We start from the raw sequence: 19,105 nt of genomic DNA on the forward strand, positions 1-19,105 counted from the left end.
CACTAGATGTCCCCAGTCTTTACAAAGTGGTTTGAGCCTTCTACTGTGGAAACTGACAGAATGACACGCTGTTGAAATTGGTCACAGGAGGAGGGCCATCACCATTATGACGCCGGCGGCCCTGTCTGCCCCCTCCTTTCGAAACGTTTTGAAACACAATGCAATCGTCCCCCTCGAATCTTATTGGCTCTCTTGTTGAAGAAACAGGCCCTGAAGATTTATGTTATACAACGTTTGACATGTTTGAACGAACCTAAATGGGGGAAAAATGTTTTTTTTTCGAAATGACTGTCCCGCGGCCGACGAAGGTTTTGGAGCAGCCTTCAGATGCGCTAACAACAGCAAGCTAATAGAACATAAAGGATGGACTTTTTCGAACGAAAATGCATTTGTTGTGGACCTGGGATTCCTGGAAGTGCTTTCTGATGAAGACAACCAAAGGTAAGGGATTATTGACAATAGTATGCAAGATTAGATGTGATATGCGATTGTTCCAAGATGGCGCCGAGCTGTATTTACTAGGTAATTTTCTGAGTATCGCATCCCCTTTTATCGCAAAGTGTGATTACCCAGTAAAGTTATTTTTAAATCTGGTATTACAGGTGCTTTCAAGAGATATTCATCTATAAATCTTAGAATGACAATATTACATTTTTAAAATGTTTTCGAATAGCAATTGAGTAAATTGTAGCACTGTTTCCCGGGATGCATTTGAGGGAAAATAGTTAGTCAACGTCACGCGCCGATGTAAAATGCTGTTTTTATATATAAATATGAACTTTATCGAACAAAAGAATGCATGCATTGTGTAACATGATGTCCTAGGTGTGTCATCTGATGAAGTTTGTAAAAGGTTAGTGCTGCATGTAGCTGTTTTTTGGTTATTTGTGATGCATGTGGTTGGTCGGAAAATGGCTATGTGGCTACTTTTACCATGTACTCCTCTAACATAATCTAATGTTTTGCTTTTCCTGTAAAGCCTTTTTGAAATCGGACGACGTGGGTCGATTTAGGAGAGGTGTATCTATAAAACGATATGAGACAGTCCTATATTTGAAGAAAAAAAATATTAAATTTCGTTATGCTAATGTCGATAGGAGTTTTTCGCTGGATGTTTGGACGAGAGCCTCGAGGTTTTAACAAAGGCGGCTCTACACTATTCAGTGCTTGATTTTTAGCAACCAGGAAATAAATGGCAGAGCAATTTCCACTAGATAACACAGCCACAAAGTCAGAACGTTTTGACAATATCACAGCCAATCACAACACTGGCGGTTAAGTAATACTGTGAAACACTGTCATTCCACTATTAGCGCTAGATATATTACGGACATTTTCTGAAATTAGAATGCAAACATTTTTGTGTGTGTGTGGCACCTTTAAAAAAATAATAATAATAATACATTTAACCCATAATTACATTTTTTCTTTGTATTCTATTCACAAAGTATGTCTATTATACTAAACTCATTGCTGTCACCTGATTTAGTTTATGGCAGTCAACATCCATTTGACACTATAATCCACTCTTTTCTTGCTAACACCAGAATGTTCATTAGCACTGTATTCCCGTATGCTTTGAAAATAAAACTAAAAAGTACCCCATCTTTATATAGACCAGTGAATTTTCTTAGTTTGCAGCAGGACGAACAGTTGCCCCCCTCCAAGCAGTGCATTGTGAACAGAATTGTCTCAGTTCAGCCCAACACCGTTACAGTAATGGTAATAGCAGAGCAATTATTTTGAAACAGCTGAAATATAGACATTTTCCTAATTTGAGACTTGTTTTATCTGAAATTACAGTAACAGCATTACAGCATATTACATTCTGAAACTGTCGCATTAGCCGGCTTCACTGAGCCACTTAACTATGGAAGCCCATCCCCGCCACCAATTTATTTGTATTTTTTATGTTGATAGTATTACAACATATTTAAGATCGTAGATCATACAATACTACATCTTTTTTTCATTTGTGATATTATGTGGTGATTTCAGAGGTAGCACCACAGGTCCCACAGTGGTGGGGGGGAAATAGTTTTTCTGGGGACCAACATTTTTCCTAATCTGGTAGGCTAACCTAAGCAACTCCTACCCTAATTGAAGGGTATGACATAGTAATAAATCAGCTATTAAAAACGGTTTTATATGGGCTATGATGGGACCAGATTATTTTTCTAGTCCGGTCATATGGTTAAAAAAAAAAAAAATCCTGGTGTCTCATTTTATAAACCGTGCATACATACAAAATATACCCCAAAATGTGAGTGCGCTAGTTTTCAGTTGGTGTTTACACTGAACAAAAATATAAACGCAACATGTAAAGTGTTGGTCCCATGATCGATGAGTTGAAATAAAAGATCACAGAAATGTTCCATAGGTACAAAAAGCTTACATGTTTTCAGTCTCAATTTGCTTTTACAAAATGTAATGATTTGCATGATATTGATAAAAATGAAGCCTTGTTGTAATCTTGTAAACTAGGCCTACTGTACTTTTATGTTCGTATGAGAGGGGTAATCTTTAATTCGTGATAGGCTAACATTACTTGATAAAGACATGCTATTATCAACTCTGCTTTTGTCTTGAAGCTAAAATTTAGGCTAATGAGTGTAGCCTACAGATGAGGAGATATACTTTGGGTTACGGTATTTAACCCCAGTTCTCTGAAGAAGATGAGGGAGACATCTCACTATGGGACATGCCCTCTTTTGCGGGTCATTGGTTGAAGCCTTATTCAATCACACCTAACTGGACAGTCAGAGCTTTGTGGGTGTACGCTCCCCATGTCTATATTATATTAACATGTCTATATTAATGTAAATGTAAATGTCTATATAACACCATGCACTGTTCTGGTTTCCTCATTCTAAGAACTACCTCTTGCACTACTCGCGTAAGAGGGGCAATCTGGTGAGATGTCTCCCTCATCTCTTACATACCGTAACCCAAAGTTCTTTCAGTCGACTAGGTTCGACATCTCACTATGGGACACTTGCAAAAAGGCCCAATTGCTAATAGCCCGTTTCCTGAGAAGTCTTTTGTGGTAATGTGCCTGATCCATCCTACTCAGCTCCAGTGCCAAGGACTGTGTGTGCCAGGGAGGGAGCAGTAACGTCCGTGCGATATAACCTTACAAAGGTGTGGGGAAGCCCAACTAGCCGCCTCACAGATCTCCCAAGATTGAGATGCCAATGAATAGTGCCCATGATGTGTCAATTCCACTAGTGGAATATGTCGCCGGACAAGGATGCCCTCGAGAGATTGATTGTTTTGCATGGGAACATTCTGAACCATCATCCTCGGTCCGTGGGTGTAGAGGTGCGGGGGCTCCTGTGCTACACTTCTGCTGTGTGTAAACAAGCTTGACCCGTCTCCCAAGGAGACTCTTATCGTCAAGGTCGGAGGAGCTCTACTGGCTCCTCAAACCACGCTCCTTCATCTAGGTGTGCCACTTCTTACCCTTGCCTCTGGATGGAGTCGAGGGGGTCTCCGCTGCTCGTTGCTTGGAGTGATGCCTGTGCCCTGAGGCACTGCGTTGCTGTTGAGCGGACTGTGTCTGTCCCTGGGTTGATGCTGCCGGAGAAGGCTGCTGAGGCTTCTTAGGGATCCTCCAGTTCTGGGAGGGAGGCCTCATGTTGATGACCTGGGCGAACATGGGCTTCTGGGCTTGTTTCCGTGGTAACAGGGAGCCCAGCGCCTCAGTATCCTTTTTCTTAGACTTGAACCTGGCCTGTATCTCCGATATGACTGGTCCAAACAATCTGGTGGGATCGATCTGTCCATTCAGAATTTTTTCCTTCTCCCTCTCAGGCACCCTTGCGTTGTTCAGCCAGAGGGGTTTCTGGCCGATGGTTGCGTGCGCCATGACCCTCTTAGAGGCCTCAGCGGAACACTTGAGGGTCCTGGTGGTATGACCAGGAAGGTGACTTAGCTCCATTAGCTTCTCCCGGTCGATGGTGCCACCGTTCGCCAGGGAGTCGCTCAGCTCCTTAGCCTGCACCACCATGTAGACTGAGAGGAGGGCAGATGCATTAACGTAGCGCACCGCCTGAACTGTAGATCTTCCCATGCACGGACGTGGTGAAGCGGTCATTGGGATGAGCAAGCTTCGGGGCAGTGGAAAAGGAGCTCAAAGCCTTCGGGTCAAGGTGCTCAGTCATGGAAGGCTCCCTGTGGCTCATTTGGTAGAGCATGGTGTGTGCAACGCCAGGGTTGTGGGTTCGATTCCCACGTGGGGCCAGTACAAAAAAAATGTATGAACTGTATTCACTACTGTAAGTCGCTCTGGATAAGAGCGTCTGCTAAAGGACTAAAATGTAAAAAATGTAAATGCTCCACGGGAGGTGAGCTGAGCAATCCCGACGACTCCATGCCATGCATATCCAAATAAGGGTAGCCGGTCACAGGAGAAGGTGACTTGAGTAGCTCGGCTCAGGAAGACAATGCCAGACAGTCTGGGAAGGCTGGTACATGCTGTCGGACGGATGTGGAATTACTCCGAGGAGATTCCATCCATGCTAGTCTTTTTGGAAAGTGGGGAGCCGTGGGATACTTAACATCAAGTTTGGTGGCAGTGCGTATGATTGCCTCGAAGGAGAGGTCAGTTATTGACTCCTACCCCTGGCTGGGTAGTACAAATTGAGCCGAGGGGGAGAGGGCAGTGCCTGATGCGGCAAGAGACATGCCATTGTCCTCACTTCCGGATTCCTTGGAATTAAGGTCCACCCCTTGGGAAAGGTGGAGGTTCCCCGAATCAGCCTGAAGCACAGACGGAGATGCCGGAGTAGCTTCTCCCTCCACTGGGACTTTGTTGTCAACAGAGTCGTCCTCGAGCAAGGACGACGCCTGGGTAATACTTTCCATGTTCTCTGTAAAGTGAAGCTGAAGTTAGCGGAATTCCTGAAAATATAAAATAAGACACTCAGCACTCCGTAGTGGGGTGGTAACCCACACCGAAAGGAACCGTTAAGCTGAGAGCTAGTTTTCTGAAGAAAGTAACCAAATAGACTCGTGAAGAAGCGAGGAATGAGGAAACCTTCTTCGAGGAAGTTTAAAGGCAGTTGGCATCAAATCAATTTTGCATTTCCACCACCTACTAGATTGGAGTATACTTCCCTTATACTTCGCTTATTTATTACACTAAAAACCCACCACCCCACTATTTAAATCTATCTACTCCTACCTCAGGCCAACAGCCTGAAAAGACAGGACACCACCACTCAACACACTCTGTAACTCTTCTGACGTCAAGTCTCGTACACCCAAATACTTCTCTGCAGCTGCCACCACAACCTCAATTTTCTGCAACTTATCAAATCATTTTTTTTTTGTCACATGCGCCGAATACAACAGGTGTAGACCTTACAGTGAAATGCTTGAAATGATGTTACTATGGAATACTGAAGTATAATTACAAGAATTTCATAAGTGTCAAAGGCTTTTATTGACAAATACATGAAGTTGATATTGAAGTTGATATTTGCAGTGTTGACCCTTCTTTTTCAAGACCTCTGCAATCCGCCCTGGCATGCTGTCTATTAACTTCTGGGCCACGTCCTGACTGATGGCAGCCCATTCTTGCATAATCAATCCTTGGAGTTTGTCAGAATTTGTGGGTTTTTGTTTGTCCACCTGCCTCTTGAGGATTGACCACACATTCTCAATGGGATTAAGGTCTGGGGAGTTTCCTGGTCATGGACCCAAAATATTGATGTTTTGTTCCCTGAGCCACTTAGTTATCACTTTTGCCTTATGGCAAGGTGCTCCATCATGCTGGAAAAGGCATTGTTCGTCACCAAACTGTTCCTGGATGGTTGGGAGAAGTTGCTCTCGGAGGATATGTTGGTACCATTTTTTATTCATGGCTGTGTTCTTAGGCAAAATTGTAAGTGAGCCCACTCCCTTGGCTGAGAGCAACCCCACACATGAATGGTCTCAGGATGCTTTACTGTTAGCATGACACAGGACTGATGGTAGAGCTCACCTTGTCTTCTCCGGACCAGCTTTTTTCCGGATGCCCCAAACAATCGGAAAGGGGATTCATCAGAGAAAATGACTTTTGACACCAGGCCATCCTCAAAGTCTTCGCCTCACTGTGCGTACAGATGCACTCACACCTGCCTGCTGCCATTCCTGAGCAAGCTCTGTACTGGTGGTGCCCTGATCCCGCAGCTGAATCAACTTTAGGAGACGACCTGGCGCTTGCTGGACTTTCTTGGGTGCCCTGAAGCCGCCTTCACAACAATTGAACCACTCTCCTTGAAGTTCTTGATGATCTGATAAATTGTTGATTTAGGTGCAGTCTTACTGGCAGCAATATCCTTGCCTGTGAAGCCCTTTTGTGCAAAGCAATGATGACGGCACGTGTTTCCTTGCAGGTAACCATGATTAACAGAGGAAAAACAATGATTCCAAGCACCACCCTCCTTTTGAAGCTTCCAGTCTGTTATTCGAACTCAATCAGCATGACAGAGTGATTTCCAGCCTTGTCCTCGTCAACACTCACGCCTGTGTTATCAAGAGAATCACTGACATGATTCAGCTGGTCCTTTTGTGGCAGGGCTGAAATGCAGTGGAAATGTTTTTGGGGGATTCAGTTCATTTGCATGGCAAAGAGGGACTTTGCAATTAATTGCAATTCATCTGATCACTCTTCATAACATTCTAGAGTATATGCAAATTGCCATCATACAAACTGAGGCAGTAGACTTTGTGAAATGAATATTTGATCATTCTCAAGGCTTTTGGCCACGACTGTACATGTTGGTAGAGTTATTAAAGTGACTATGCATAGATGACAACAGAGTAGCAGTGGTGTAAAGAGGGGTGGTGGGGGGGCACTGCAAATAGTCTGGGTAGACATTTACATTCCATCCCTGCAGTACAGTTGATAGCCATTGCTATAAATGCTAAAAAATCCAACCTTATTGAAGCATATTGAGTTGAAGTCGGAAGTTTACATACACCTTAGCCAAATACATTTAAACTCAGTTTTTCACAGTTAGGATCACGACTTTATTTTAAGAATGTGAAATGTCAGAATAATAGCAGCGATAATGATTTATTTCAGCTTTTATTTCTTTCATCACATTCCCAGTGGGTCAGAAGTTTACATACACTCAATTAGTATTTGTTAGCATTGCCTTTAAATTGTTTAACTTGGGCCAAACGTTTTGGGTAGCCTTCCACAAGCTTCCCACAATAAGTTGGGTGAATTCTGGCCCGTTCCTCCTGACAGAGCTGGTGTAACTGAGTCAGGTTTGTCGGCCTCCTTGCTCGTACACGCTTTTTCAGTTCTGCCCACAAATGTTCTATGGGATTGAGGTCAGGGCTTTGTGATGGCCACTCCAATACCTTGACTTTGTTGTACTTTAGCTATTTTGCCACAACTTTGGAAGTATGCTTGGGATCATTGTCCATTTGGAAGACCCATTTGCGACCAAGCTTTAACTTCATGACTGATGTCTTGAGATGTTGCTTCAATATATCCACATAACTTTACTCCCTCATGATGCCATCTATTTTGTGAAGTGCACCAGCCCCTCCTGCAGCAAAGCACCCCCACAACATGATGCTGCCAACCCTGTGCTTCACGGTTGGGATGGTGTTCTTCGGCTTGCAAGCCTCCCCCTTTTTCCTCCAAACATAACAATGGTCATTATGGCCAAACAGTTCAATTTTTGTTTCATCAGACCAGAGGACATTTCTCCAAAAAGTACGATCTCTGTCCCCATGTGCAGGTGCAAACCGTAGTCTGGTGTTTTTATTGCGGTTTTGGAGCAGTGGTTTCTTCCTTGCTGAGCGGCCTTTCAGGTTATGTCGATATAGGACTCGTTTTTCTGTGGATATAGATCATTTTGTACTTGTTTCCTCCAGCATCTTCACAAGGTCCTTTGCTGTTGTTCTGGGATTGATTTGCACTTTTCGCACCAAAGTACGTTCATCTCTAGGATACAGAATGCATCTCCTTCCTGAGCGGTATGATGGCTGCGTGGTCCCATGGTGTTTATACTCGCGTACTATTGTTTGTACAGATGAACGTGGTACCTTCAGGCTTTTGGAAATTGCTGAGGTTTTGGCTGATTTCTTTTGATATTTCCATGATGTCAAGCAAAGAGGCTCTGAGTTTGAAGGTAAGCCTTGAAATACATCCACAGGTACACCTCAAATGATGTCAATTAGCCTGTCAGCTGTTTAAAGGCACAGTCAACTTAGTGTATGTAAACTTCTGATCCACTAGAATTGTAATACAGTGAATTATAAGTGACAATCTCTGTAAACAATTGTTGGAAAATTATTTGTGTCATGGACAAAGTACATGTCCTAACCGACTTGCCAAAACTATAGTTTGTTAACAAGAAATTTGTGTAGTTGTTGAAAAACGAGTTTTAATGACTCCAACCTAAGTGTATGTAAACTTCCGATTTCATCTGTATGTGACCCGATTTCAGAAAACTAGGCTATGTCGCATGTCACGACTTCACAGGAGTTAATTTATTCTTACAATTTTTTTTAACCACTTTTTCTCCCCAATTTTGTGGTATCCAATTGTCTCATCACTGTAACTTTTGTACGGACTAGAGAGAGGCGAAGGTCGAGAGCCGTGCGTCCTCTGAAACAAAACCCAACCAAGCCACACTGCTTCTTTACACAATGCCCACTTAACCCGCAAGCCAGCTGCACCAATGTGTTGGAGGAAACACAGTACGCCTGGCGACCGTGTCAGCGTGCACTGCGCCCGGTCCGCCTTAGGAGTCGCTAGTGCTAGCTAACATTGAACCTGGTTGGTTAGCTCCCAGTACTGTGGCATTGTTGGCACTTTGTTTGTTGTTGTTTAACTAGCTAACGTTAGATGGCTGGCTCGTTAGCTAACATTACATGACGTGTGTACAACACCTGTTGAATATGGCCGGTGTCTGTAAACGTCTGCAAAAATGCATAATGAAATTGTTACCAGCCGAGCTGGTTAGGCTGTTTTCATGTTATCCAGAGGTAAACAAATCATCGGCCAAAGCGTCAAGTGTGCGCTCCAAGAGCGAAACGAGATGGGTGGGGCTAAAGCTTAAGAGGGTGTGAACGATGCTGAATGGGTGTAGACAAAGAAGAGCTCTTCACTAGATACCAAAACATTCAAAGGCGATTTTCTCAAAATTGCATTTACAAGTTGATCAACTTTCAAAGCAGAATTACTTTCTCATTGTTCCTCAAATACAGTGTATGATATACCAATTTGTAGCTCGGTCTCTACTTTTATCCAATGTAAAAAACACAATTTTAAGACCGAATCCAGGTGGTGAGTCACAGATCACTTGTTGGCCTATCCCTCTGTACTGGTGTACAGATCTACTACTCACACCACTCCTCTTGTCCCATCTCCCTCTACTTTATTCACAGCCTCAGCATACGCACTACTCTAACCATGGAAACCTCAACCTGCCTCTCTCGAACCGGACATTTCTGATCCCCAGCCCCATGGGCACCCCTTCAATTAGCACATACCACTACTTTCCCCAATGCTACGCATTCCTTTGTCTCATGCCCTTCTGCACACTTCTCACACCTAGGAACCTCCCTCCTACACACTGCTGCCATATGCCCATAAGCTTGTAACAGCGTAGTATATTAAGCACAAAAGTTTGTAGAGGATAAACTGGATAAACTGTCTGCGTCGCACCAAACGACAAGCATCACAAACACCGGGAATCTTCCCCTTCAGTTGCTCACCTTTCACATTTACAGCTACCCCATTAATCACTCCTTTCAATGGTGCCCTTTTTGGCCCTGTTCGTTAAATTTGGAGCGCCTGCTCCCTCTGACCAGCAGAAACACAAAGAATTATCACAAGACCTCTTCTGCTTACCTTCACCGATTCCATAGCACCCAACTCTGTTTTCACCCACCCTGAAACCACAAATAGATCAGCCAAAAGGCAAGGGTCCACTTTTTTCCAAAAATGTCACTCCTACCGTCACAGACTCATCTTTAACTTGACCCAGTGCAAGCCTCGGGCTCTGATAACTTCACCACACCTACCACCTCTAATACTCACTCACTTCTATTTCTCCTCCTGTCTTTAATCTGGCATGCATTTCTACCATTTTTCTTTAACATTCCTCCTCCATATTCCAATTATACTTCTTCAGCTGAGCTTCGAATGTGTAAACCAGAGCAGTACCAAGGAGAGTGATGGAGGGCTGCATCAGATGACCTTGGCTCCACAATCACCTGGTCTCAACCCAATTGAGATGGTTTGGGATGAGTTGGACCACAGAGTGAAGGAAAAGCAGCCAACAAGTGCTCAGCATATGTGGGAACTCCTTCAAGACTGTTGGAAAAGCATTCCAGGTGAAGCTGGTTGAGAGAATGCCAAGAGTGTGCAAAGCTGTCATCAAGGCAAAGGGTGGCTTCTTTGAAGAATCTCAAATATAAAATATATTTTGATTTCAACACTTTTTTGGTTACTACATGATTCCATGTGTGTTCTTTAATAGTTCTGTCTTCACTATTATTCTTCAATGTAGAAAATGGTAAAAAAAAGTTATATTTTTTAAAACTTGAATGAGTAGGTGTGTCCAAACTTTTGACTGGTACTGTACATATTATGTAAATTGCTTCTCCTTGAACTTTCATCAATCAGAAAAGCCTCTAAGGCAACTAAGGGTTACTCTTTCGTCTGTCCACTAACATGTCCCCTAAAGGTCAGTAGTTCAGATATTGCCAAATTGAGCTTGCCTACGCCCACTGATAAACTCCTCACCCAACAGTCATAACTGTGAGTGAAGATTGACTGTACAAATACAATATTCAAATCCCTGAGCAGATCTGAGGCCTAGCTCTCCCTATCAATAGAGGGTCTTCCCCTTCCTTGGCTCAGAGCCCATTGGGGTAGGGGTTAATGATTGAAGTGCACACGGCACTCAGCACCCCATCCATTTCTCAAGGAGGATTTTTAAATATATATTTAAGTGTCACAAAACAGTTAGAATCAGAGGACTCCAAAAAATACTGTGTTGAAATGTTTAGGGAGGAAGTGGGTAAAATTGACTGTTCACCTGTGCTGGATAGTGTAGGCAGTGCCCGGGAAGCCTTTAAATGTAGATTCCTTGATGTGGTGAATATGATGGCTCCGATTGGATGGGTCAGGGTAAAGCAGAGATCTAGCCCTTGGTTTAATCTTGAGATTCTACAATCTATCCAAGCAAGGAATAAGGCCTTTAAGAAATGTAAGAACTCTCAAGAGCAGCCTGATTTTGTCCTATATAAACATCACAGAAATGAAGCACAAAGCAGGATGGATGAAGCTATGAGGGATAACTTTGCTGAGAAAATATTTGAGAACAAAAATGACCCTAAAAAGCTTTGGAAATCATTTAAGGAACTAGGCTGTAGTAGTATTAACAAAAACAAACTAAACAGTATTGGACTGAACATGGAGATGGTATATGAAAAAGCAGAGGTTGCCAATTAATTCAACTCTTTTTTTTTTTTTTTTTTTTTTTTTTCTTCTTTTTTTTTACTTCTGTTGCCAGCAAGCTGATTAGCAAGCTGCCCACAAGTTCTGGTTTGTATGGAAGCAACCAAGTCAATAAGTATTATGTAGAGTTAGGGGTTCAGCCATACTCTTTTTCTATTTCAAAGGTAGCAACAGCCAAAATAGTCAGTATGCTAGCAGAGCTTAAATACCCCAAAGCCACAGGCCTGGATAATATTCCTGCAAGGTTTCTCAGATTCTGCTGAGCAAATTGGCCCTTGTATTACAGATATCGTTAATCTCTCTCTTGAACAGGGCATCTTTCCCAGAGACATGAAACAAGCTAAAGTTATACCTCTGTATAAGAAGGGGATAAAGACTGACCCTGGGAATTATAAGCCTGTATCCATCCTCAGTGTAACATCAAAGATCCTGGAGAGAGCTGTGCTTGAGCAAATTTATGAATATGTCAACAAACCAATTCTAATGTATGATTTTCAGTTGGGTTTTAGAAAAACATACTCCACTTATTGTCTACTTTACTTGACTGACTTCATCAGGAAAGAGATTGATGAGGGAAATCTCTGTGGAATATTACTAATTGACCTACAAAGGCCTTTGATACAGTTAACCACTGTCTCCTAATCTCCAAAATTGAGGCACTGGGGTTAAGCAGCATCCCTTTAGGCTGGGTAAAGTCTTGTTTATCAGGTAGAGAGCAAGTAGTAGAGGTTAATGCGTCACTGTCTCAGGCAAAACCGATGAGTTGTGGCGTTCCGCAGGGGAGCGTGCTTGGGCCTCTAATGTTTTTACTGTATATTAACGATTTGAAAGATTGTTGTTCTTGCCGTATTTTCCTTTATGCGGATGACTACACTTCTGGTGTCTCACAAAAGTACAACACAGAGCTTACTAACATTAGCAAATGGCTTGGAGATAATAAGCTAAGGCAATTATTTTTGGATCCAGACCTACATTGAGCAGGTCCTCTGAAATCAGAGTGGAGTTACGGGGTGAGGTGCTGACTACTAAAACCTCTGTTAGCTACCTGGGATGTATCCTTGATGGAAGCTTGGGAGGTGTGAGCATGGCCAATAAAGTTCTAGGGAAGGTTAATGCCAGGACTACGTTTTTGGCTAGAAAGTCCAAACTGCTTGATAAGGACTCCATGAAAGTGCTAACCACTGCCCTCATTCAATGCCATTTTGACTACGCTAGTACTTCCTGGTTTGGGGGCTTATCTAAACTTATGATGGGGAAGCTCCAGATAGCCCAGAATAAACTGATCAGGGTAGTATTGAAGGTGAGTCCACGTACTCACATAGGCAGGAGCTGCTTTCGGAAACTGGCTGCCTGTTGAGGCTAGGGTGCCCAAGATTAGACTATGTTTGGTTTACAGGAGTATTTATGGTTCTGCGCCCAGATATCTAACTAATTACTTTCCTTGTGTTAGGGATGCACACAATCACAGCACCAGATCAGGTGTTGCTGATGTGTGCTTATGCAGGTTCACTAATGCTGGGAAAGGGTACTTTTCTTGTATACTGGAGCCTCAGAATGGAATGAGTTGCCTCTGCCTATAAAAACAATGTCCTCTCTGGGCAGCTTTTAAAATAAAGTAAAAATATGTTTGTCTTCTGTGCCCATGTGAATAACCCCTACGATGTAACTGCAATGATGAGCGAGATGTTGTTCTTTGTTTTTATGTTTTATCTCAATGCCATACTGTTTAACTGTGCTCGATCTTGCCTAACCATCTTGTCTCAAGAGGACCACAATGGAAATAAGTCCCAGGCTTTGTGTGTTATCCTACATGATTTTACTCATGTGCATGTATGGCTTTTTCATGTTTTATGTGTGCTTTTTTTTCCTTTTTTTTTTTTTAAATGGTCGAATTAATAAACTAAACTAAATGGCTTGAACAGCCTGTGTGCTCCTTTAGCTAGGCCTGAGCTAGAGTTCAACGTGCCTGTGATGGTCTAAACCAGGGCTGCCCAATTCCAGTCCTGGAGGGTTTTCATCCTCTCCTTCTAATCAGGGATTAATTCAAACCTGGGACACCAGGTGAGTGCCATTAACTACCAGGTAGAAACAAACTGAAATTTAGGCAGCCCTGGTCTAAACACTCCACACTAATGGAGCAGGTGGACCAGGTGATGTCAACTATGTGACCACTCTGGAGCAAACAAGACCCAGGTGGCTTGTGGTTGTAACCTTCCACTCACTGATCTACACTCCTGTCCTCAAGTCACTCAGTCCATCTCTTTGTCTTGGTCTCCTTATCCAAATGTAACAGGCTCACCTTTTGTCATAGTTTTAACTAAACATAGGCGTCAATTTCCCCTTGCCTTGAGAATCGTCAATTTTCTTTTTAAACCTACAGTTCTATCCTTGCTACTCTTCAGCCTGTATGTAAATTGATATTTAAATTCTCATCGAAGTGTAAAAATCCTCTCCTTATTTTCTGACAGAAAATAGTTAAAGCGGGAGATAAGGACCTGGACGGCCAGCTGGACTTTGAGGAGTTTGTCCACTATCTGAGAGACCACGAGAAGAAGCTCCGGCTGGTCTTCAAAAGCCTGGACAAGAAGAACGATGGTAAGAACACAGAGAGGGGCCACATAGGCCGGAGCCACACAACCACTGAATGCTTTCACTTGTATCACTATGTTTATCTTAAACCACGGTTTAGCCTACAAAGTGCTATGCTGTACTATTCACTTGGGGGGAAATTATGCATTGGGTTTAGTTGTGCATACACAATGACATTAACTGAGAAAATTCAGTCTTTAGGTCTAATACATTGAGATTCTATTTTATAAGCTGGTAGTAAAAACGTTGATATAATATCCGGTCAGTGAGATCCGGTCAGCCCCTTACGAGTGGCTGATGTTGAGGTTTACTCTTTTGCCCCGCAGGTCGTATTGACAAGCAGGAAATCATGCAGTCCCTTCGAGACCTGGGGGTTAACATCTCCGAGCAGCAGGCAGAGAAGATCCTCAAAAGGTAAGGCTGTCAACCTGGGCTGACGTGTCTCCCGTCTCACCAACACTCTTGTCTAAACCATTAGCCCACAAGTGTCTGTTTGTGTTAGTCAGTCCAGCATGCATTTAGTCTCTTCTCTACCTCATACTCCTACTTCTTACTCTCTCTACTTTTTTGCCCCCTTTCTCCATTTCACCTCTAATTCCTGACTGGCGAACCAGTCTTGACTGTTTGCAGTCAGTGTCGTCTTTTTACCACTGGCGGTTAGCTAGATGCTTGGATCAACTGGGTATCCCGAGTCCACAAAAGTGTTTCCCTCCAAGCACCGGGATACTGCCTGCTAGCCCTGGTCAGAGCTGCCACTCCTATGCTGTCATGGCTTTTTTGGGGCTTGGCCTTTTATAGATATAAGGAAGCACACTTTTTAGGCATATTGGTTAGAGGAGGAAATTATTATTTACTCTGGTTAATATAAACCTAGCTTTATTTTCTTCTCTGACTGAAGTGAAGTGTTGCATCTTTGTTTTAATACCAATATGTAGATCTTTTTTTTTTGTTACATATTTAGCCAGTTACCTTGTCCAATATGGAATCACTGAATCACTAAGATTCCATGATATCCCCCTTCTTTCTTTTTAGTTCTAAATGTGTGTGTGTGTGTGTGTGTGTGTGTGTGTGCTTCTCCCTGTCCTCTCTTTTTCTGTGCCTCCCCTCTCCCTTTTCTCTCTACCTTTCAACCTTTTGCTGGTCTCAGAATAATGTAGTAAGTAATGGAATCCTCTCCATCTGCTTGCCCTGCCTGTCACAAGACAATGCATCGTCTTCGCTTCTTATTCTACTGTGTTTGTTTTTTTTTTGTTTTTTTTCATTTACAAAGAAAGCGACAGAAAAAAGCTGCATCCCTTCAATTACTTGTGAAAAGTCCAAATTAAGAAGAGTACTGAATGATTCCCAACACACAAAATGCCCATTTCATGCTTCAATTTGGAAAGGGAAAAAAGCAGCACTTAAAGGCTTTGATCCTTTTATCCAAAAGGTGTGCATGTGTGAGCATACTGCTTCTGAATTCAGGCACACACACATAGGTGGTCTGGTGAAACAAAAGAGAATATGCGCTGTAAGAAGCTACATTGTAATGGTTCTGGTCTTTTCTCTTTCTCTGTCAACAGCATGGACAAGAATGGCACAATGACCATCGACTGGAACGAGTGGAGAGACTACCACCTACTGCACCCCGCCAATAACATTCCCGAGATCATCCTGCACTGGAAACACTCAACGGTAAGACTAAGTTAAAAAGAAAAACAGCACTTTTTCTCTCAAGGTTGTTCAAAATAACAAGCTTTGGTTGTTTTTCATCAAGTAAAATCTACCAGGAAAGTATGAAACACATTTATATAACTGTCTTCAGCTATTAAAGCTTTGAATGACAAATACTGTAAACAAAGGAAGGAATTTAAGGGCTGTTTGTCCTTTTTTTCTTTATAGAAAAGCATAGTTGTGTTCATATATTGTTAATGGTCCCACAGACACTCTCCATGCCCCAGCCATATTAGCTGTCTAGGCCCTGACCAGGGTTCCCGGAAATACTCCCTGAAGGAGCCAAACGGGTCACTGTGATCCTGCTTAATCCCCTTGAACAGATCAACCAACCACCTTCCGCTGACGTCAATCAGCAAGCTTTTCCACTACCTGTTAGGCCAGGAGGGCAGACAGCCGTTCCTGTAGATCATAGTGGAGATTCAGTTCACACACTCGTCGTGTTCATAAAGGTCCATTTTTATATTGGAGTGACACGGGACCATAAGAAGTACTGTTGCTTACATGAATTAGAGTTTTGGAGCAGGATGCCTTTTTATTTGATTCCCCCGGTGAATGTTATATCCTCATCGGTTCGACCAGCTATCACGGTACGTTTGCGCGTGCCACAGGGGGACCTGTTTAAATTGAGAGACTACCACTCTCTAAGTGTACTTGAACTTAAGCGAATTTGAATGGGTTAAAAGCGTCTCTCGCAGCTGAAATACAGTTGGTGCTCTCACGATTTGTTGTGACCCCTTCTAAGAGCTCACAGTTAATGTCAAGAGACATTCCTGTTTAAATTATCGTGGAGCACCGACTGGCTGATCCCCTGCAGGAGGTGGAACTGTTTTGTAATACCGGTTTACATACTGTGAACCTGTGATGCTTCTCTGCCTTATTGGACCCCCCTCTACAGTTGTCAAAACAAAGCTTTCAATTATATCCCAATGGGATGCCTATATGTGTTGGCTTATGATTTCATAATACTGTTGGTCACAGGTTAGAATCAGGAATATTGACCCACCAGTCCAACAACTTCATATGTCAATCGTGGTACCCCGCTGTGTGTGTCGTCCTCCTTCCACTGCCCTGACCTGCTCCTGTCTGTCTGTAGATATTTGATGTGGGGGAGAGTTTGATGGTGCCAGATGAGTTTACAGCCGAGGAAAAGAAGACTGGGATGTGGTGGCGACACTTAGTGGCTGGAGGGGCAGCCGGCGCCGTGTCTCGAACCTGCACCGCACCCCTGGACCGGCTCAAAGTGCTCATGCAGGTAAGGACACTCCCATGGGGAGAATATTTAAAAAACTGACCTCAGTTAAGAATGAAAATATCCAAAAACTCCAGTTATTTTTGTGTTCACACTGCAAGTGAACCCCGATCCTCTTTAATGCAACCATTCTTAGTTCACTTCAACTTTAAACAGCCAGTCATGATATTTGGCTCACATTTAAAAACAAGCTTAAAACATAACCCCACCTTTAGCTTATACACTATTAATATAACCTATGTGTATATATCCGTTTGCAGAGAGACAATTGCATAAGTCCTTAGGACACTTTCTGCTAGTGAGTGCAATTCCACTGACAGCACCCGCAAGGATTGAGACGCACAGAACAGAAGCACTCATGTCAGCAGAAGCCCACTGAGATAGATAGATAACTCAGAGTTCGTTCTTCTTTATCTTTTCATCCCATGCTCCATCTATCTGTGTCCACTCATTCCCAGTGTTTTTTTTATGAGCGGATAGATGGAAACGGAGCACTATAACAGTAAAATTACATGAAAACATGAACAATGTGTTGACACATTCCACCAACATTATAGAGAGGAGAAAAAGTGGCTTACGGTTCCTCCTTGTTTCAAGTCAGTTAAAAAACTTGTTCACCTGTCAACATGGCGATTGAATGATGTAACGATCTGTCTTACGGTCTCATTACCAGGTCCACGCCTCCCGTACCAACAGCATGTGCATTGCCGGCGGCTTCAACCATATGATACGCGAGGGCGGTATGAGGTCACTATGGCGAGGCAATGGCATGAATGTCATCAAGATCGCCCCTGAGTCAGCCATCAAGTTCATGGCTTACGAGCAGGTAACCCTATTGTTCAGCACCTTTACTTTAATATGGCGAGACCCTTTCTAGTGCCGTCAAGTTGAAGTCAATGAACGTTTTGGTATTAACCGCTCTGTAGTTTACTGTCCTTCGGCCAAAAATATCTCCTTCAGACTTTGTCTAGGAGCATACTCAGGGGAAATACCTCTATAAGCTCCTGTCACTTACCAAGTTGGTCTTGACTATGTCCTCTCATGGCCTCTCACAGTTGAACTCAAATGCTTTTGAGGACTGTCACTAACCAAGTTGGTCTTGACTATGTCCCCTCATGGCCTCTCACAGTTGAACTCAAATGCTTTTCAGGACTGTCACTAACCAGAGTTGTGTTGTGCAGATCAAACGTTTGATAGGCAGCAACCAGGAGACACTGGGCATCCTGGAGAGGTTTGTGGCGGGATCTCTGGCTGGAGCCATTGCCCAGAGCAGTATTTACCCCATGGAGGTGTTGAAGACCCGCCTAGCCCTGAGGAAGACGGGCCAGTTCTCTGGCATTGCTGACTGCGCCAAACACATCTTCCGGAAGGAGGGCATGACCGCTTTCTACAAGGGATACATTCCAAACTTGATAGGCATCATCCCCTATGCTGGCATTGACCTGGCTGTCTACGAGGTGTGTGTGTGTGTCAAGGTTTATGTTAGGAAAATGTGACGCCGGACAACGTGACCGGGTAGATTTAAATTAACCGTCCGTTATGGGAAATTTACGGGACCCATATGCATTGGGTGTGTAACCCATTAGTGTGTTTACCACAGTGCTCAGAATGACAGAAATCACATTTAGATTATGGGTAATGCATCATAACAGAACATGCAACTCCTGTAAAGAAGCCGCCAATTAAACATCCTTTTCAAACATTTGCCAAAATGCAATTCGTGGGAAAACAACATTCTAAACAGCGCACCTGATGCGAGCGGTTCCATAAGCCTATGTGACAGATGAAAATCTCAGTTACAAATGGCTTGCTAATATGACTATGACTGTGCTTCTGGACAACGAAAGAAAGTTGATATGAAAACCAATAGAACAGAAGAGAAATGGCATATGAGGAAGTCTTTCATAGGTGGCGTGTTCAATAGCTTCCCCTAAAGTAAATTGAAATAAATTATCCCAAAATGTTAAATTACTCCCGTCTATTCAAAATACTTCACCAGAGAGCATGACTTAGCAACATAGGAATCAAGGATCATTAGCTTCTTTAAAAAAAGTTGCTGTGGATTGTTTCAAATC

General features: G+C 43.1%; 1 protein-coding gene across 3 annotated transcripts in view; it reads left to right on the forward strand.

The window, feature by feature from the left end:
* The window catches only part of LOC115203749 (calcium-binding mitochondrial carrier protein SCaMC-2-B), a 69,320-nt gene that overhangs the window by 32,618 nt on the left and 17,597 nt on the right, over positions 1-19,105 (forward strand). For 2 of the 3 annotated variants that reach the window (XM_029768698.1, XM_029768699.1), the window contains exons 2-7: positions 13,945-14,071; positions 14,392-14,479; positions 15,628-15,739; positions 16,875-17,033; positions 17,704-17,856; positions 18,212-18,487. In XM_029768698.1, coding sequence (XP_029624558.1) covers positions 13,945-14,071; positions 14,392-14,479; positions 15,628-15,739; positions 16,875-17,033; positions 17,704-17,856; positions 18,212-18,487 — 915 coding nt within the window. Of the gene's footprint in view, positions 1-13,723; positions 13,763-13,944; positions 14,072-14,391; positions 14,480-15,627; positions 15,740-16,874; positions 17,034-17,703; positions 17,857-18,211; positions 18,488-19,105 lie in introns of those variants that run through there. The other variant, XM_029768700.1, reaches the window with a different exon arrangement.

This window comes from Salmo trutta, chromosome 12 (assembly GCF_901001165.1).
Source record: "Salmo trutta chromosome 12, fSalTru1.1, whole genome shotgun sequence".
NCBI lineage: Eukaryota > Metazoa > Chordata > Actinopteri > Salmoniformes > Salmonidae > Salmo > Salmo trutta.